The 21,462-nt window shown below is 44.1% G+C and overlaps 1 protein-coding gene across 2 annotated transcripts; it reads right to left on the bottom strand.

Moving 5' to 3' along the window:
* Positions 1 to 501: 501 nt before the first annotated feature.
* Positions 502 to 20,265, bottom strand: LOC135213976 (coatomer subunit beta-like). Of its 2 annotated transcripts, none has more exons than XM_064248052.1 (18): positions 20,169 to 20,265; positions 10,017 to 10,132; positions 9,398 to 9,627; positions 9,087 to 9,256; positions 8,122 to 8,329; positions 7,503 to 7,640; positions 7,104 to 7,296; positions 6,821 to 6,923; positions 6,428 to 6,590; positions 6,144 to 6,255; positions 5,124 to 5,325; positions 4,441 to 4,548; positions 3,954 to 4,107; positions 3,305 to 3,589; positions 2,915 to 3,179; positions 2,450 to 2,595; positions 1,833 to 2,075; positions 502 to 760 (listed from the first exon to the last, which is right to left on the bottom strand). In XM_064248052.1, the coding sequence occupies exons 2-18, from the start codon at positions 10,111 to 10,113 to the stop codon at positions 689 to 691; spliced, it is 2,889 nt and encodes a 962-aa protein (XP_064104122.1). In that variant the 5' UTR covers positions 10,114 to 10,132; positions 20,169 to 20,265; the 3' UTR covers positions 502 to 688. The 2 variants fall into 2 exon arrangements, with proteins under 2 accessions (XP_064104122.1, XP_064104124.1); XM_064248054.1 differs by having other exon boundaries at positions 20,184 to 20,202.
* Between the last annotated feature and the right edge of the window lie 1,197 nt (positions 20,266 to 21,462).

The following is a 21,462-nucleotide window of genomic DNA, read 5'->3' as shown; positions in this document are numbered from 1 at the left end:
TTAGGTCTAATTATGTTACACACAGGTCATTTTCTGCAGGATTACTGTGCCTAGTCCTAATGGGTGTAGCTGTTTCTCTGCAGAAAGGATTAGTTTATCCAGAACTCCGAGCCAAATAAAGGCTCTTCTCGAGCTGGTTGTTTCTCTGCAGGATTACTGCCTAGTCATGGTGGGTGTAGCTGTTTCATGGTGATTTTACTTGTGCATTTAACAGTTTTCATGCTTTAATCAAAATTCTCTGCCTAAATCTGCAGCTCTATGAGAGCCAGGTTTTCCAATTTCATTGTTAAGGAACTTTTATTGGTATGGTGGATAAGTGTTTATTGGTATGGTGGATAAGTGTCTTGACACCAGTACCTCAAAAAATTTTCTCAATTACATAGCAATTTGCTACAAACCATTCTTCTGCTGTTACTTGTTGACATTTCTAGAAACCTTTCATTGCATATAATCAAATTTGTTTTGTCATGATTGTAATAATTTGGTAAGTAAAAAACAACAGAAAGCTTAATTATTTATTGATATAACTATTTTTTAATAAAATTAAAATTGAATAAAGTTCTGTATTAACCACCAAACAAAAAACAAAGAAAGCTCTATATGATAATAAGTTCCCTTAGAATATGCTCCTCATATAATATTCCTTGTTGCAGATGTTGACATAAATACCATAGTTCCATATTCATATCTAAGCACCAACAGACTTTATGATAGCCTTCTGCACTTTGTTTATCTTGTCACCCAAACTGATAGCCATACCCTGAAAAAGACAAAAACATATAAATTGCTAGTATTGATAATGTATAATAATTGTACTTTTATCTTTCAGATTTTGTTGGACACTTCATGAAAAAAACCTACATCAATGAAATGCTAAGGATTGTTCTTGCTTGCAGTTTGGCAGAAACAAAGCCCATTACCCACGAGATACATAATTCCTCCTCCCTCCCTGTGACTACCATCAAGGTCACGACTCACTACAACTTCTGAGAAGGATTAAAAGAGAGCAGCTCTGCCTGATGAAAGCCATGAATATGAGGTGTTGAACAGTGCAACACAATTCAAGAGGATTACATACTAAGAAGTTAAAAAACACTTCAGCTACTTAAGCTGCTGCAGGAACTTCTGCCAAATTCCAGTAAAACCTAAGAAAAGGAGACAAAACTAAAAGGTCAATGGAAAGGTGCCTACTGAGAAAAAGTTATGCATTTCACAAGAAGCTTGCCTAATTTGGTGGCCAACAAAGTTCCAGATCACATAAAAAGATCAGGAAAGCAAGCTTCCTTGGAGACGGCTCACTGCCCGAGGCAGATTAAAATGGCGTAGCTGTGTACTGTACATGCAAATATGCAATTGTCCAGCAAAATTCAAGTAAATGATATCAATGTTGATGTTCCTGTAGCCACATTGGGCCAAGACTTGTAATGATGGGAAATAAAGCAGACAAATTCCTAAATTTTTTCTTAGTCTCACCGAAGCAGCCATTCAGCAGCAGCATTGATTAAGAGCAATCAATCCAATGTCATCAAAATTTCAAAGTGCAATATTAGAATGATTTGAAAATCAAATTACCACAAGACTAACAATTACAGAAAAGAGCAAATGGAATTTGAATAAACAAAAGAATCCATCAAATGAAAACTCATGTGCAAATAAGGATTATATTTCTCCCCTAACCTTCCACACAGGATTTTTCTAATTAGTATGGGTTGGCTTACAAAAAGCAATGTGCTGTGCAATTACTGTTTGTTATGCTCATAATTAATATTTCTCACAAAGCTGACCTAATAATCAATTTATCAGGATTACAAGCTGATAACAGCTAAACTCACCTGGCTTTTGGCACGAATTCTGATGTGACCAGTTACAGCAGAGTCTGGGTTATCTATGGGCTTTTCGATAGATAGATTAGCCAAAGCATCTTCACCAAATATTGATCGGGCATATAGATTTGCTGCCATGTAATCACCCGAACCAACGAGAGCTTTTTCAGGGGTTAAGCATTTCATGTTGGTAGACTTGCACAAGTAGTCTAAGTATGCTTTCAGTTCCGTCATCTGTGTATTGACTGTTACCTGAAAAATACAATAAAATATTTTTATCTTTCTAAGCAAATTGGAATGAGAAAAATTCACTGAAGTATTACTATGCTATAACATTACGTACCATTAATAGGAGTAATGTCTAATGGATAAGAGCTTATGAAGAGAAAAATAAAGGATACAGTAATCTTAAAATCGAGTTTTAATGGAGAACAACACAACAAAATGCCAACACTTTTTAGTAAAGACAATTCTGGAATATGAGTACCACAGAGGAAAATAGCTGATACAGCTATTTACAAATACTTACCTAATGATGGATTAAATAGAATACAACAATATTGAATACCTCTGCTTGCATCCAAGTTAGATGGTCTCTAAAAAGGTCTGTAAAGAACTAGACTTACTTTGTTCTCCCACTCAAATTCCATCCACATCTGCCTGAATTCTAGATCAGTGCAGGAAGCTGGAACAATGTAGTCCATGATATCGACGTGAATGTCATTTAATATCACAACATTTCTGTCACTTGTAGAGCCTTTGACATCATACACTGGAAAAGACAATTCATGAGAATTTTGTATATTATACTGTATAAGCCATTACTGTTAAGTATTATCCAACTAGCTTCAATATTTGAACAAACATTTAAACCTACATTGGGAAAAGTGAATATTTCGTAAGATAAAGGATTTTGTGTCATTTCATTGTTCAATTAGAATGATATATGAGGTATGCAACATCATACCTTGACTATACCACGAACACATTGATGATTTATTTCTACTCGGCACTGCATGTAAGCAATGTCTCAGACCTATGTTCAAAAGTTCTCAATATTCTAAGTTACAATACAAACACCTGAGCCTTACCAATATTTCCAAAAATGAAGCCATTTTCTGTGGAGGCCACTTTTACATTTGCTTTTATATTACAGAAGTCATGTGGTGCAAGAACAACAGGCTGTGGTTTTTCGACTAACTTAAGGTCACCAAGGGTTGCCAATTCCAGTGTGCAGTTCTGCAGAGTATCTGCAGTTTGGTTGACAATCAGCACATCTAGTACAATGTCGTATTGATTGATGTGGACGTATGCCTCTGCATAAACAGGGTCGCTGAAGCCTGTCAACTGTGTTACCTGTCAAAAAGTAATGATGTCAATATACTGTAATCTAAAAATGACTGCTAACTTAAACTTGGAGAAATACAAGTGATCATTTACCATCTAACAAGGGACTAAAATTCCAAGTACACGCAACTTACTTTGCTCAGTTTACTGCTGCTCAGATCAATGCCTTCCTTCTTGGCTCCGCTGACAGCCATCGACATGGACAGGTCAAACATGTCATCCGTAGATGATGGGTCGCTACCTTTAGTCAAGTGCGAGAAGACAATGTGATCGTCGACATGTTCCACCACTTTGGCGGCCTTGTGGTCACGTCTGAGAGACTCCTCCTCCTCTGTTTTGGCAGCGAGCATGTGTGACAGTGACCCTCGACACTGTTCGGTAAATACTGAGGCAAGGCTTGGAGTACGTTCAGAAACAACCTTGAGAGTATCCCAAAATATAAGAAATTACAACAGTCAATTTAAATTTATACAGAAACAGTTTCCTAATTTAAACAAACATTTTCCTATTATCTATGTAATCCAAAGTGTCTCATAGACTTCCGGGGGAAATTCATGAGTCAGGCACAGTTGGCATTCAAGTCCAAATTGTTTGTGCGTTTCTCTGTGCAATAAAGAGCAAATATAAGAAATAAAAATGGAACATAATTTAAAATCATATCTCAATGCCAATTGCAGATGTACGATACTTTAAGCATGAATTACTCTCTACTTGAACTTGTGGTTTTATAATATTCACTAACATGGAGTTTAAAATTTTGCAAATGGAACAAAAATTACCTACCTGTAAACAAAGCATCATGCGATCATAGTCATCATCCGTCATGGCTTTCTGTGGGAGACCTGACTTGCCCAAGTGTACAATTGATGCAATAATCAACATTACTTCTGCACATAACGAATTCTGCTTCGGTACATCAGTCTCCAAAGAAATATATCTGCAAGCACACCAGAAAATTAAAACTACTGATAGCAAGTCTATTTTAAATTTGTAAGAACTTAAAACATGACCTTGTTGTAAAAGAATTTTTTACCAATATAAATAGCGATGTGGAAATAAAACTTGGCACAAGTGAATATAAAACTGATTTTAGCACTAATCCATCAGTGTTTGGAATCAATTTCATCATATACTAAGTTTCTAGTGGAACACAGTAACCTCATGCAAACACACTATTAATTCCACATAAGACAGGCAAATTTCAGTGGACAAAAATTGGGTGGAGTAATTTTAAGAACTATAAAAATGAAAGCAAGAATTACAAGCTTACCTGAAGGCAAGTTTGACCATAGTATTAGCAATAACAGCACCCAGGTAGAAGTTCCCTTCCAGCAAGTATTTTCTAAGGGGTGGACGATCATCAGCCTTCCTTGATGACCTGAAAAAATCATTGTGAATGAGAAAATAAAATGACCAGACTTCAGCACAAATTAAAGGTGCTGTTTCTTACTATTGCTTCCTATCCAGTCATTTAACTTTTAAACTTTCACTTCTCAGAAGTACAAATCCTTCAGGTGGCTTATATTAGCCCCTAGATGCAACTGTGATCTCACACTTCCTTGTTTTGACACTGCAATATTAACTGTATGATTTTTGTGTCAGCAATGCATACTAATTAAATAAGTAAAATAAATTCACAATTTACTACAGCTGACTAGCATCATTTTATTGCTCGCTAACTGACATGTAAATAGTACAGATAAAGCTTTATGAAAAGCTAAGTATTATAACCCCAACAACTAATTCTGTACAAAAACCTTTCTTGGTTTCATGACCTAAAGAAAGTATCTCACATTTTAAAGGTACAGCTTCCTTCTAACAGTAAAAAAAAAGAAAAAAATTGCTAAGAATTGAGAGGGCTCCTAATTTGTCAGATTTCCAGGAAAAAAGAAATAAAATCACTAAACCCTCGGCAACATGATGTAACTTCAACATGAAACCACTGTTCCTTACGTAGTAGCAGAGAAAGCAGACTGCGATGCATAGGTTCCATCAGCAGTTACTTTCTGCTGTTGCTGCTGCTGCTGTTGGTTGGCTTTGTCATTTGAGCCATCTTCTTCACCTGCTTCACCAGCGGCTTTGCGCATTTCGTCCTCAACAATAGGCAAATCTCCAAGGCTGCTCCGAACAGCTGACAAAACACCAATTACCTCTCCTAGAAAGTAAGACAGTAATTGGTCACTGATAATCATACATACTATAAAAACATAATGCTATTTATCTCCAAACCACTTTTCAAATAAGTACTAGCAGTAATTCCATTATCAAGGCTTCCGATTCATGATGATAATCGCAGCATATTTCTTATAATTTAACATATCTTAAATATACTTAGGAAGAACATATTAAGAGATATGTCTATACAAAAACAAAAGCTGTCTGTCACCACTCAATACACAGGGTACATATCTATCATAAAACAAAGGCTCTAAATTTACATGAACAGTTCCTAAAAAATATCAACTAGATGAAATCTACTTGTAAAAGCTTACTGTACTTCATTCCTGTATACCTCAAACCTCGCTGATCAACATGGTTCATGCATATACTTAATCTTTTTATTTGATTTATATAGATTTTTGACATTATGCCAAACACTGGGACAACTAAGGCTGTTCAGCGCTGAAACAGAAATTCACAGTAAAAGGCTTTAAAGGTGTAACAGGAGGAAAACATTGCAGTTGCACTATGAAACAATTTTTAGAAGAGGGTAGACGGTAAGATTCATAGTGTAACTGCACGATTTTCCTCCTGTTAACCTTTCCAACCTTTACTGTCAATTTCCATATCAGCGTTGAATGACCTCATAGGCACCAGTGCTAGGCCAGAGTAATATGAATTCATAAACAGAGAAAGAGAGAGAGAGAGAAACGAACCACCATCTACCCCACACTAGTAAAAAATTATCCATATGCATACTGTTTTGGTAAATGCTAGAGAACAAAAACTTAAAAGTACTTATTAAAATCTTACTTGAGGTTGACGCATATTCTCCTAGAATCCACAGAGCATGACACTGGACAGTTACTGAGCGAATAGTTGGCAGAGATCCCAACAAACGCTCGATGATCTGAGGCCGTAATGACTACAAAAAAGAAAAAGTAAACTGTAAATAAATCTCATTTTGTGAATAAATATTCTTGAAAAAATCATGTACATATAACCCAGGAAATCCAGAGTTAAGTACTGGAGAGAGAGAGAGAGGAGAGAGAGAGAGAGAGAGAGAGAGAAGAGAGAGAGAGAGGAAACATACTTACTTCGAACCTCTGAATGGCTTCCCTTACAAAAACCAACACGTCAGTGGCTGCCAGTTCATTGTTATCTGAGAGGAAGTCCATCAAAATGGGGATGACATTGCCAGCCACATCTGGGAACTTCATACTGATTGTGTGGAGAGTTCGAACTAACAGCTGCCGATACCTTGATCAACAAAAGAACATGCATTAGTCACAGAAATGGAATGTAAAATTAGGCCAAGCTCTGGGAAATGCTTATGGGGAGCATTTGTTCCAAGCTGAAGTAATCCTAGATCATCGTTAAAACTTTTAGCATAAAAATTTTGAAGACTAGAAAATAAAAGAAAAATACTGTAGTAAAATATTTTAAATTTCATTGTTTCTAATATCTAAGACAGAATTTTCTCGACTCACTTTCCAGTATCCTCATGTTCAACTGTATTGTGTGTCTTGCCAACTTCCTTCTTAAGTACCTCAACCATTTCGTTGACTGTTCGCAGTGTAACTAGCTCCAAAGCTGAAAATATGAATAAACAGGTGTTTGTGGAGTGCTGTACTACTAATTCCCAGTGTCTATCAATTCTATGTGAATGACTTCACTATGAGTATTTTCTCCAAAGCTAAAATTATTTGTTCAAAATGTTTCCATATAAAATACATATCGTACTAGGACCGACTTGACGGTAAAAATTCATACCTAAATTCAGTGTCTTTTTGCGAACTTCCAAGTCAGGTGTGGTAAGAATCCTAAGCACATCCATGGCAAGTTCCTGAAGGATCTTCTCCTGCTGGGGTGAATCCTTGAGGGCCACCAGGCGATCAAGGACGATCAGCTTGACGTTATTGTCGCTCTCCTTGACGATCAGCTCTATGTAGCAATTAGCAGCAGCCTGAAAGGGAAACCGTAGTGATCAAAACTACTAAATACCTTTACTTAATACCAAACATCACAATAAACGTCAACATTTTCAAACAGGAAAATTTTCATTTGTCTAAGTGGGGGAAAAGTTGGGAAATCTAATAACTACTGCCATATTTTGCTTAGTATCAATTCCAAACCATGAGCAACTTCCTTTTATCAGATAACAGTACATACCTTGATAGCTGTAGGAGCTGATGAAAGGGTAACTAGCGTTCCAGCAGCTTCATACCGGACAGCAGGGCTGCTCGAGTTCAAGAGGTTATAGATGCACCTGATAAACCTTGCCCTTTCTCCTGGGTTGGCATGGCATACCTAAGTGATTGGGAAAAAAAAAAAAAAATTCACATAAGGTGGTATTACAGTTATCAAAATCAAAACTCCTTAGGATGAAGTAATGACAACGTAGAAAATCTACTCAAATGCCTCCTATGAATAACAACGGTTCAAGTAAATGTGGTGTTAAATGTTTTTATTTACATTAAAAGCTGTTCATCAACAGTAACAAAAATTGTAGGATATGTCAGTTGAAAGTGATTTTTCTAACGTGGTCTTTAATCGGCCCTTCCGTCTGCTATTTGGCTATCGATAATTTGAAAAATCACTGTTCCATGTAAACATGGGGCTAAATCTTATAAAATAACCGAGCGCACAAAATGTAGGCTAACTTTATTTTCTGACTTTAAGAACTACATTGTCTACAACACTGCAACAAAATTTAAAAAACCATTTTACCAACGGCAACTTATTTAGTGTACTGAATATCCTCAATTATTACAGAACGAACAAACCTAACCTTATAAATGAGTTCAACGATGACAAGCTGCAAGATATCTCCAAAGGAGTTAACTTGATCGATGCACGTTGACAGGTAGGTAAGAGCTCGCTCCTGATCAGCATGTATCAGCATCATGAAGGCGTTTCGTTTGCACGACATGTCCTGTTCGCCTTCCAAGAAGTTGGAAATCAGCTCTGGGGCATCAGGAATGAGAAAATCAAAGTTCCTGAAATGAAAAGGAAAAATTTATTATCTTCAATAACATAGTTTTCTCCAACAATTATTTATGTACATAGGATGCAAAATAAATTCCAATAATCTAGCCCATTTATACATGAATTCATCATATACAAATTAACAAGTGAACAATTGTCATGATTGTTTTGGATCACCTGAAGAAAAGCGACCCTAACACACGCTGGAGTCGCTTTACTTCAGGTGGAAAATATTGGGGTCGCTTTTCTTAAGGTGAGGAATTAACAGGGGTTACAGTAAGGCCGCGGCGGAACGGCGCTTCGCGCCTTATCCACATATTTAAAGATTCTTGGCAAGCTCGGTATGTTTTGGCAAGAGGTAATGTTGCGCTGCGCGCGCTAGCCACAGGGGTTACAGTAGGTTTGATTATTTTTGTACTGAAATTGCAAGACAATGCGCTTTGAATTAACTATTGATTGTTTGTCTAAATTTGTGTTTTTAACAAATGTTTAATAAAGTAGTTTTTAATGAATATATATCTATATTTTTTTCTCCTTTTTTCTATAATATTATGAGTTAAAGTGGGTCACCTGAAGATTGGAGACACCAACAAGCAGGGGTCGTTTATCTTCAGGTGGAAAATATTGGGGTCGCTTTTCTTCAGGAGGAAAATATTGGGGTCGCTTTTCTTCAGGAGAGGTATTAGGGGTCGCTAATCTTCAGGTGATCCATTGTTTTTATTCATGTACATTTATGTATACAGATGAGTACAACTATTGAGAACTCACTTGTAAATGGTAAAGATGGCCAAAACAGCATTTCTGCGGACATACGAGTGCCTGTGCTCGAGGCAAATTCTGATGGTGGGCATTAGAGGCTCCAAAAGCTCAGGCTCCTTCAACTTGCACAAAAACCTTAACGTTGACCCACGGATGAACTCATTGGGATGAGACAAATCCTGCAATAGATATTACACTAAATGCCCATGCCATGACTAACTAGACAGCAAAGTGTCTTAGCTGCTAAATTCAGATACAATCAAAACACACCACTCAATCATGAATATTCTAAGAGCAACTAAAAATCACATTTGCCTAACCTTCCTGTAGGCGTCACAGACGAGAATCATTTCCTGAAGCAGTTTGCCTTCTGCAGTAGTTTTGGGCACAATCTCCCAGAACACCAACAGCAGCTTCTTGATCGTGTGGTCTTCAGACGGCATAACAAAACGTATCACAGTCATCAAAATGCCTGGCAATCGTTCTCCATTTAATATCAACTGAATCACCTTCTTCAGAGCTGCAATCTTCACTGGATTATCACCATTTTCTGAAAGAAGAAAGTTCATCATCAGCATTTTCTCATTTTCAAGAATGCTGAAAGATCAAGTAAAAATCCTCCCTTAGAACAAGCAGAATATGTGAAATGAATACGTACTTGTAATCTAAACTGGTTTTCAGAAGAAAATATGAATTACAGCATTGCATGAAAAACCAATGCAGTACAACAAGGCACAAAGCATAAAACAGATAAATGCTTTCTTTAGTACTACTAAAAGGCTCTGCTTAAACAATGATAAAACATTCACTTATAAATACTGTCTGTATCAAGCAAGCCCAAAAACCCAGACAATGTCATGACCGTCAAATACGTGAAAAGCCACAATATTATGTGCAAACAAAGGAAAAAAGAAGACATATTAGTTTAAAAATACTTACCCAAATCCTGCTTCAGTTGCATTTCAGAAGGCTGTTCTGTATCCGAGGGACCCTGGATCAGGGTGTAACAGGGCTGTTCCTGAGTCCCCATCGTCATTTAGGAAACTGTTACCCTCCTGAAAAATACGACAAACTGTGAAAAGGTGAAAAAAAATAATTTATACGTATATATGTACATACAAATCACAACCTTACGCAGTGATACAAACTTCTATTCAAGCTAGTCTGTCTGTGCCAACCAACTAGAGGTACTTGATGCTAGTGACCTGAAAGTGATAAGTTTTCACAAGACACTATAATATGACAATTTGTCCAAAATTGCATTTTTCCTAACTATACAAACCTGAGGTCCTTTTACAATAGGAAGGTACTAGCGGCAGCTGGATAGGTCGTAAGCTTTCGAACAAGGGGTTCGGTAGTTAACTGCTTGTCCGACAGGCGCGCGCGCGCGACTGGGAGGTAAACAAATCACTTTTGCTTTTGGCCCAAGCAAAAACTGCAGAGTGAGGGGTGGCATGAGGTGGGGCTATATGTAAAAGGACCTCAGGTTTGTAGTTAGGAAAAATGCAATTTTGGACAAATTGTCATTTGTTCCGACACGGCATACAAACCTTCGGTCCTTTTACAATAGGAAGACTCACTTCTTGGTGGGTGGAATCTGAGTCTTTTGTGAACAGACTGGTGTTCGCCCAACCTTGGAAGCCTCCCTGGTCGTAAGAGCGAGGGAGGGATCCAAGCCTCTGTCCGATTGATCGGGGTGTGCACCGCAGGATCAATGGTCAGACCTCTGGACCGAGTACTAAGAGAGAGGCATGCGTATCTCTTCGTACCAGCAATGTAAGAACTTGTTCCTGTACAGGAGCAAATATAAAGTCATGGGTTTGACTCTTGTAGGCATCCACTTCCCCCCCTTGTAGAAGGAAGTGGTGGATATTCTGCTCCTATCCCTAGTGAAAGGGATAGGATGGGGCTCTGTCATATAGCTCACCTGCATCTCGTCCTCATCCAGCGTAGTGACGACCATGGCCCTCTGCCCACAGGTAGAGGGGAAGGAAAAGATGGGAAGAGAGAGCCAGTCACTCACTCACTCACACATCCATCCACACAGTCACACCAGGACTCGATGCTGTTCAGCCTGCGAGGGTCTGGGTTAGCTACACAACTTGTTGAGCAGCCACCACGGGTTCCCAAGGAAAATGTATCCAAGGACCTGTGGGCAATATCCCGAAGGTAGAAGGACGTAAAGGTAGTCTGGTTAGACCAGACCCTGCCTTCAGGACCTGCGCCACGGAGAAGTTCTTACGGAACGCCAACGACGGGGCAATACTTCTGACTTCGTGAGCTCTCGGACGGGACGTACGGATGTCGTCACTACCATCAGCCTCATACGCCCTCCTGATGACCTCACGCAGCCAGAAAGAAAGAGTGTTCTTGGATACTTCTTTCTTGGTGACCCCGGTGCTAACGAAGAGGCGTCGACACTCAGGCCTGAGGTGTCGAGTTCTCTTCAGATAGCGCCGTAGCGCCCTCACAGGACAAAGCAGCATCTCATCCGCATCATTATCAGTGAAGTCCAATAGGGAGGGAATCGTGAATGACTCGAACCTGTCGTCAGGGATCGACGGGTTCTGAGTCTTCGCAACGAAGTTCGGGACGAAATCGAGCGTCACAGATCCCCATCCCCTGGAGTGTCGTACATCATAGGAAAGACCATGAAGTTCCCCTACTCTCTTCGCCGATGCCAGGGCCAGCAAGAAGAGGGTCTTGAGGGTCAGATCCCTGTCTGACGACTCTCGGAGTGGCTCGAACGGCGTTCGAGTCAGACTCCTAAGGACGAGAGTCACATCCCACGCAGGGGGCCTGAGTTCCCTGGGTGGGCAAGACCTTTCGAAGCTCCTCATAAGCAAGGAGATCTCGAACGAGTTCGAGATGTCCAATCCCCTCAGTTTCAGGACGAGCGCCAAGGCGGCTCTGTATCCTTTGACTGTGGGGACTGAGAGGAGCTTCTCTCGGCGAAGAAACACGAGGAAATCCGCTACCTGCTGAAGAGTGGCTCTGAGAGGAGATAGACCCCGTCTACGACACCAACCACAGAAGACGGCCCACTTCCCCTGGTACACAGCTGCAGAGGACTGACGGACGTTTCCAGCCATCTCTGTTGCTGCGCTACGAGAAAAGCCTCTCGTTCGCAAGAGATGGTGGATAACAGCCAGCCGTGAAGACGTAGAGACTGGACTGCTCGGTGGTACCGCTCGACGTGTGGCTGGGCGAGAAGGTTGTGCCAAGGGGGAATCTCTCTCGGTTCTCCTGCGAGAAGAGCCAGCAGGTCCGGATACCAAATGGCCTGTGGCCATTTGGGAGCCACCAGGATCATCCTGAGATTCGGGGTGACCAGTGCTCGACTGATCACCTTGCGAATCAGGCTGAACGGGGGAAAGGCATAGGCGAAGAGGTTGTCCCACGGGTGTTGAAGAGCGTCCTCTGCAGCTGCCCATGGGTCCGGCACGGCCGAGAAGAACACCTGGAGCTTCCTGTTGTGCCGCGTGGCGAACAGATCCACGACTGGTCGCCCCCACAGGTCGAAGAGCCTTTCCGCCACGTCCTGGTGTAGAGACCATTCGGTCCCTATCACCTGATCCCGACGGCTGAGCGTGTCTGCTACTACATTCCTCTTCCCTGGAATGTAGCGTGCCGACAGCTCTATTGAGTGTGCCTCGGCCCACTCGTGCACCTGCCGAGTCAACTGGTACAACGGGAGAGACACTAGTCCCCCCTGTTTGTTGACGTAGGCCACCACCGTGGTGTTGTCGCACATCAACACCACTGAGTGTCCCATCAAGCGGTCCTGGAACTCTTGGAGAGCGAGGAACGCTGCCTTGAGTTCCAGTACATTGATGTGAAGGTGCTTGTCGTTCTCGTCCCACACTCCTGAAGTCAGCAACTCCTCCAGGTGTGCGCCCCATCCCTCGGTCGATGCGTCTGAGAACAGCTGCATGTCCGGGGGGGGAGTGCGCAGGGGCACTCCTCTTAAGAGGTTTCCTGTCGTCCAGCCACCAGGCTAGGTCCTGCCTCACCTCCTGTGTCAGTGACACTGGAAAGCTTGGGGGATCCGTCGCCTGTGACCAACCCTCCTTTAGTCTCCACTGAAGAGACCGCAGGTGAAGACGCCCGTGAGGGACTAACTTCTCGAGTGACGACAGGTGTCCGATCACGACTTGCCATCGCTGAGCCGCCTGTTCTGCCGAGACCAGGAACTGGTTGGCTGCCTCCCTGAATCTGCTGATCCGCGAGTCTGCGGGAAAGACTCGCCCTGCTACCGTGTCGATCAGCATACCCAGGTACTTCATCCTCTGCTTGGGCTCGAGATCGGACTTTTCGAAGTTCACAACGATCCCCAGATCGCGACAGAACTCGAGCAGTCGATCCCTGTCCCGTAGCAACTGCGAGCGGGAGCTCGCCAGGACTAACCAATCGTCGAGATACCTCATCAGACGTATCCCGTGCGAATGGGCCCAAGCTGACACCAGAGTGAACACTGCGTGAACACCTGTGGGGCGGTTGAGAGACCGAAGCAAAGTGCCCTGAACTGGTACACCGTCCCGTCGAGGATGAAGCGGAGGTACTTTCTGGAGGACTGATGAATGGGTATTTGGAAATACGCATCCTTCAAGTCCACTGAAAGCATGAAATCGTTCTCCCTGATGGAGTCGAGCACTGAGCGTGCCGTCTCCATCGTGAACCGGGTCTGGCGAACAAACCGGTTCAGGGGAGAGAGATCTATCACCGGGCGCCAGCCTCCCGTAGACTTTTCCACCAGGAAGAGTCGACTGTAAAAGCCCGGTGACTGATCCGTGACGATTTTTTCTACAGCTCTCTTGCTCAGCATGGTCTTGATCTCCTGTCTCAGTGCTACGTCCTTCGATGACCCTGGAACGTACGACTGCTGTTTTTTGACCGGGTTGGAGGTGAGGGGTGGCCGAGAATCGAAGGGTAATAGATATCCTTCCCGAAGGACATCTACAATCCAGGTCTCGGCGCCGTAGCGCTGCCAAGTTGCCCAATGGCTGGCCAGGCACCCCCCCACTTCCGGCAGCAGGTGAGGGGGAACGCCGTCCCTAGCGTTTCTTTCTTCGACTTCTTCCCCCCAGAGCCTCCACGGGAGGAGGAGGGCTGGGAGGAGGGCTGGTTACGGCCCCCCTTGCCAGAAGTCGAAGAAGACAGAGTATTCATTCCCCGGGGCTTCGACGCAGCAACCGTCTTAGCCGCCGAGGAAGCGCTAGCCGAGCTCTTAGACTTGGCCGCAGTCCGAGGCTGCCCAGAAGCCTTCGAGACTGCCTGGTGAACCAGACGGTCACTGTCGTCAGTGCGCCGTCTGTCCACCGCAGCGTCCACCATCTCTCCTGGGAAGAGAGACGTGGAACTCCGTAGAGGTCCGTTTCGAAGTCCCAACGCCGCTTCACGCCCGGCCGCCCTGGAAACCCGAGTAAGGACAGCGTCCCTTCGTCGGAGAACCAGGTTGGCCCACAGGTTCACCGTCTGGTGGGCAAGGAAGGAGATGGCTCTTCCTCCAGACTGGCAAAGTCTCCTGAAGGCCGAGTCATCTTCGGGAGAAATTCCCCCGGAGTTGGCTGCGACCTTAGATACTGTGAGGGACCACAGATCTAGCCAGGAGACGGCCTGGAAAGCTGCCATGGCGGTAGATTCAAGGCCGAGTGCCTCTTGCTGCGAGAACCACAGGTTCTCGGACAGGAGCTGCTGCAGAGACACACCCGGAGTCAGCCTGGCTAACTCCGGGTTCACCTGTTTGGGCGGCATCGGGTCTTCCGATGGCACGTAAAACCGCCGCTGTCGTAGCAGAGGAGGTGGAAGCAGCTTGCTCGACCTGCCAGACTTGAGCGAACCGTCTTGTCCGGAGACAAGCGATTCAACCTGGTCCAGCACTGAGTCCGCAAGCTCCGACCGCGGCAAACCCACCGTCGGTCTGGGTTCCCTCTTCGGGCCCCAGAACGACTCGAGCCGGGACGTGGGCTCGGATGGTGGGAGCGGCGATCCTTCCCCGAGGTCGTTGTGCTGACGAATCAGCGCAATAACCTCGGCAAAGTTCCTCTGGATCTCAGGAGTGACTGCATCCTGTGGAGTTGGACCGTCCAGTCCCTCGAACAGGAGCACCTCCCGAGACCCTCCTCCCTCAAGGAGAGGAGCAGCGACAGCCCCCTCTCGGTCTCCTCCAACCACCTGTGCGTACGACCTGGCTGGTCCAAGAACCGAGCCTGGTGTGTACGACGCGGTGGGTTTGGCGGGATCTGAGGGGCGCACCCCTCACGATCACTCCTCAATACCTCGCCCCTCCCGGTGTAACCTGAGGAGGTTGAAGGTATGGGAGAGGAAGACCTGACGCTCTCTCCTCGCTCGCTGGTAGAACCAGCGGGTTTGGAGGACTGCAGGCGATCGCCAACCCGCGGTGGCGATCGAGCTGCAGACCTAGTCGAGCCGTCGCTGTGGAGAACGGCTGGACCGAGAAAACAGCGGCCCCGGTCTCGTGTGTCAGAGGAGCTGGTGCTGGTCGCCGTACCCGATCGCTCTCTGTGAGAGCGACGGTCAGGCGACCGGCGAGCTCCACTGTCACGGTGAGATCGGTGCGTATCCTCACGGTGCGTCAGTTCGCTGGTACCAGCCGTGGCTGGTGCCGGCGAACGGGGGGACCTCTTCCCAGCCTCAGCCCGTGGGGCCGGTCATGGACCGTCACGTCCGCCCGGGTAGCCAGCTGCTCGCCGCGAGAGCGAGAGCTGGCCTGGTGAGAGTCGCGTGAGCGGCTGTCACCAGTCTTCCGCTCCGTGCCGTGAACCTGACGCTGAGCGGACTCAGAGGTCTGGTTCCTGGCTGCACGGTCGCTGGTAGGCGACCGTACACTCGGTACCTCTCGCGAACGGAGTGGCCGAGCCGGACCCTGCTGCTGTGGCGAACCACTGACAGCAGGTGAGGAAGTGCCGGTGTTAGCCGGCACCCCTCTGGTCCCCGTAGTCTTCTTCCTTGCGGGAGAAGAGACGGGTCCTGCTCCCGAAGGAGCAGGGCGACCAGCGGAAGAACCCCCCGTCTCACCAGAGCGAGACGGGCCCTTAGAAGTTCCCGAAGGAGACTTCTTAGGGGGGGGGGAGGCGACCTTCTTCTTCTTCGGCGGGGGAGCCTTAGAAGAAGAAGGGGAAGAGGCGGCAGACGACGACGACGACGAAGAAGACGATGAAGACGACGACGACACCTTCCTTTTCTTCTTCTTCTTCTTCGTCAACCTCCTCAGGACCGACGTCAGATCTGTCATCCAGGACGGAGCCGGGGCTGCTGTTGCCGAAGCAACAGGGCCCGGACGTACCTGTCCGAACAGACCAGCATCGGGAGCAGCGGCGCCAGGAACAGAACAACATCAGCAGGTGCGAGCATCACAGGAACGGCAGACGAGACAGCAGGAGCAGGTACAGGTACAGCACGGCGGTGGTCACGGCAGGTACGGCAGACTGTGTGGGCGGTACAGGTTGGTCGAACCCAGCGGCACAGACATCCTAGGTACCGGTGGGAGGTCCAGGGGCGAGCTCTTCGGACACACGAAGTCCGGTCGCGGCAGCACGGCAAACCCAGGTGGCGGCATCACACTCCCCCGAGTTACGGCGACTGGCCCCTGCACCGATGTAGTGGGTGTCACAGAGACCGCGTGCTGGGTGTACACCAGGTGAGGAGGTGAAGCGTAGCCGGGTGTTGTAAGGGTCGTGGTGGTGGTCGAGACCGTTGCATGGGTGACCGCCACGGCGCCAGCGAGATGGTAGAGCAGCCCCTGGACACTCGGCACGCCCTGCAACCCCAACGATGCCCACACCTGTCCGAGGTCATCCTTCGCGGCAACCGCACCTGAGGAGACAAAAGTCGGGTGATTAGGAGGATCCTCTACCCGCTCGCGCGAAGACGAACGGATAGAGGACCCAGAGTACAACTGGACGTCAGGGTATCTAGCGCCCTCCTCCACACTAGACAAGTCAGGAGAAGAGAAGGACCTAGACACCCCCCCCGAAGGGGAAGGCGCGAGACATGGAAGTTGAGCGGGCGGCAGGAAAGAAGACGAAGTGTCCGTCACCAAAGGAGTCGCGGGAGAGCTTTCCGACGACTCCTTTGCAGGCCTTCGCTTCTTCCTGCCCTCATACAAAGTCCACTGCGCCTCCGACCAATCATTACACACATCACAAGGCTCGGCTCGGGTGCATTCGCGCCCCCGACACCGAGCACACAAAATATGAGGGTCTATCTCCGGGAACGATCGGAACTTCCCGCATTTACGCCCTTCGGTACCCGGGCATAGTCTCCGTGGGGTAGCGAGGCGTGGAGATTCCATTATTGATCAATTCAAAATTGAAGAAATAATAGAGGAAATGATTGTACTTACAAATGTTCACACACACACACAACCAAATACTCATGAAAGCAAACGACGAGCAGCGGGCAGAGAGCGTCGAACACACACGTCCACTCGCTGTGAGGCCGAAAGCAAAAAAAAGTGATTTGTTTACCTCCCAGTCGCGCTGCGCGCGCCTGTCGGACAAGCAGATAACTACCGAACCCCTGTTCGAAAGCTTACGACCTATCCAGCTGCCGCTAGTACCTTCCTATTGTAAAAGGACCGAAGGTTTGTATGCCGTGTCGGAACAAACAAATGTCTGGGTAATCCTATAGAAGACCTCAGTGAGGAGATACTAGTAATTAATCCCTTGTAGCTGGGAACATATATATGCTTAATTATAGCTTTGGGGTGGATTCCGGTAAATGCCTATTATGTTCAATATTTTGTGCCATACAGTTAGAATGAATTTTGCGGAAAAAGTCTTCTATGTGCCATAAATGACTATTGGCAACTCTTCAGATAGCAGTATGTGAGTATTAGTGCACTAGGAGAGAGTCAGTTTTGCCTAAGGTGGTGTTATCATCATCATTATTTTGGTAGATGAAACCTATTCACATGGAACAAGCACACAGGGGCCACCGGCTTGAAATTCAAGCTTCCAAGGAATTTGGATTTCAACCTACAACTGCAGATCCCACACTGCAGCAGTAACTGATCATGATACAGAGCCAGTGATATTTCATCACCCTGGGGGAGGTGCAAACCTGTGACATCCGTGTGGCATGTCACAACTCTAGCCACCATACCAGCGGATGACCCGTAAAAATTTTACAATATATACTCAGAAAGTGTAACTGATATTATTTCTTATCTGTTATGGTGTGAGTTGTAGTTATAGTTTTAAAAAATATAAAAAAAAATTATTCAAAAAAACTTATAACTTGGTCAAATTAGCATATTTTCATGACACTTTCAGAAAAAGAGGCTGTCCACAGGGGAAATATTCACTTAAAACTTCCCCTGGAAGTTTCAGAAAAAATTGTTATAACACGTGCCTATCTTCCTGTTTATTCTTTTCTTTTTTTTAAAATTAGTCATCCTTAAATTTAGCCCCGGTCTAGGAGCATGTTTAATATATACTATATTTAGCCCTGAATGCGAGGGTTAATAAAACGTTTTAGCTGAGCAACACAAAGAAGTGAGTAAGGGGCCTATACTGAGTAATGATGAGATTAGATTTGGAAAAGTCACTGTCTTTTATTTAAGTTTTTAAGTTTATCCTTGAGTGGATGGTACTAACTAAACACTGCACCCAAATTTTTCAATAAAGTTACCCAAGTCTGCTATGCCTCAAGTGTACCTTTCCACATTGACAGGTACATTTTAATGGTTCAAACTTTCCATTCCTTTTGTACCCCTACTTCTGCTTGTAAAAGTAAAGTAGTTGGAATGCACATAACCTAACAGTCTACTATATGTTCACACCTTGGTAAGGTTAGGTTAGTTTTATGGTGAATTCAAATGGTAGTTGCACTATCCTATGTAATGAGTTCAAGTTATTTGTTCCCATTCAACCTTTCTAATTTACAGTATTTCCCGCATTCCCACATTGTGTAATTAGATAAAACTGCACAATTGACTGTTGGATATGAACCCAACCCCATTCTTTTTGTGCAACATTTCCAACTTATACCTGCCTGATGCCTCACACTTCCCAAACCCTAGTCGCTGAAAGTGAGCTGGCATTACCACACCCTAGGCAAACTTAGGTTTGGTTAGTTTCTGAAAACATTTCTTTGACAAATACTAGGTATAGCGTAATGTATAGGTAAAGCAAGCCTAGCCATAGTAAGGTAAATGACCGATCGGCGACATAGTGGCCACCTCTCTTGGAACACGGCCACTTTCCAAAAAAACGCTTGAATTAGCCTAAGCCATCATTTCGTTATTTATAGGTGAAAACACTTGCTTTGAGAGGCGCATAGAGGTCTCTCTTGGTGTGTTGCCTGGATAGGCCACAACTCTTGACTGATGCTCATGGCAGCGATTTCAAATCCTTTTTTTGGAAGGTGGCCGCATTCCAGGATTGGTGGCCGTTATGTCGCCACTTGGTCATTTACCCTAATTATAAGTCAGATCGACACCTAAAGGCCAAACTAGAATAGATGCTGATGTTAATCTTATGTTGGTCAGAGGCCCAATAATCCAGGTTACCTTAAGGTACTACCTATCTATGGGGTTGACTACCATATGTTGTAATACACCAAAATTAATGTAAAAACTTAAAAAACTTATTCATAAAACTGATTTACATGCAATAATTAATTCAGGGTCCAATCTTTACCAAATAAACTATTATATTACCTAAAAATAAAAATAGGCACAGATTACGTACCCCAATGACGCAAATAAGCTAGGTAGGCTAGTAGGTATACCTAGGCTAGCTCTTAGCTAGAAGACCAATGAAAGTTAATCAAAGCTCATAAAATTGAATAATCGTCGATATTTAATTCTTTACAAAGTTTGGGACCTTAATTTTATAAAAGAAAAATATTAAAAAGTATAAATAAAAAATTAAGCAGGCACAGATTCTAGGTAGGTACATGCCCCAATCACGGCGTAAAATACCAACCAATAGGTACCTATCTACCTTATTTAATAAAGTTTTACACCTTTGGACACATCATAGTTAGTCAGATAATACACAAACAAACAAAACCTTCACAGACAACTTTCAGTAAAGTTAGAAATAAGAAAGGAAAATAACTCACAACAAAAATAATCACTTTTGACAGGTCGACACAAATGACAACACAGATCGCCGACAGACTTGTGACGTCTACTGTTTTCGACATGAGGGATGATGGCGGCCCATTACATTACAAAACTATTATTTTCTAATTAATTGACTTTTCATGGCTAAAAAATTTATGTTTCGTATATAATAAAATCATATGTATTACAAATAATGTATAAATAGCGTTTAAATGACATTATTACCAGATATTTTAGAATATTTGGTGTTGCAATATACCTGTGAATGAATGTTTGTTGTGAAAACGAGTTTCACTAAAATAAATTTTGTCATATTTAGGAAGATAAATGATAAGTTATTTAACACTGATTCATATTTTATAAATATATATTTATAAACTGAAAATAGTTTATGGAATTAAAGTCTATTCAAGTATTTCTTCAAGAGAGGGACGTGGCATGGTAAGACAGATACAAGAGGAGGGAAATTCAAAAAAGTAGGATTTTTTTTCGGATTTTAATTAGTTTCAAGGCTAATAGAATGCCTGAAAATATATAGGGCAGAGGAAAACACCATCAGCTTCCTCAAAAATACAATGCGCAACTGGAATACAATACTTACAAGCTCTGGAATAAGACTAGCAGAGGTTAATATCAGGAGAGGGATCTTCCAGGGCGACTCACTGTCCCCACTACTCTTCGTAGTAGCCATGATTCCCATGACAAAAGTACTACAGAAGATGGATGCTGGCTACCAACTCAAGAAAAGAGTCAACAGAATTAACCATCTGATGTTCATGGACGAAATTAAGCTGTATGGTAAGAGCATCAAAGAAATAGATACCCTAATCCAGACTGTAAGGATTGTATCTGGGGACATCAGGATGGAGTTTGGACTAGAAAAATGCGCCTTAGTCAACATACAAAAAGGCAAAGTAACGAGAACTGAAGGGATAAAGCTACCAGATGGGAGCAACATCAAACACATAGATGAGACTGGATACAAATACCTGGGAATAATGGAAGGAGGGGATAAAAAACACCAAGAGATGAAGGACACGATCAGGAAAGAATATATGCAGAGACTCAAGGCGATACTCAAGTCAAAACTCAACGCCGGAAATATGATAAGAGCCATAAACACATGGGCAGTGCCAGTAATCAGATACAGCGCAGGAATTGTGGAATGGACGAAGGCAGAACTCCGCAGCATAGATCAGAAAACCAGGAAACATATGACAATACACAAAGCACTACACCCAAGAGCAAATACGGACATACTATACATAACACGAAAGGAAGGAGGGAGAG

This window comes from Macrobrachium nipponense, chromosome 43 (genome assembly GCF_015104395.2).
Source record: "Macrobrachium nipponense isolate FS-2020 chromosome 43, ASM1510439v2, whole genome shotgun sequence".
In the NCBI taxonomy this organism is placed as follows: Eukaryota; Metazoa; Arthropoda; class Malacostraca; order Decapoda; family Palaemonidae; genus Macrobrachium; species Macrobrachium nipponense.
The sequence above is the reverse complement of the archived record's forward strand: the minus strand, read 5'-3'. Positions and strand labels throughout refer to the sequence as shown.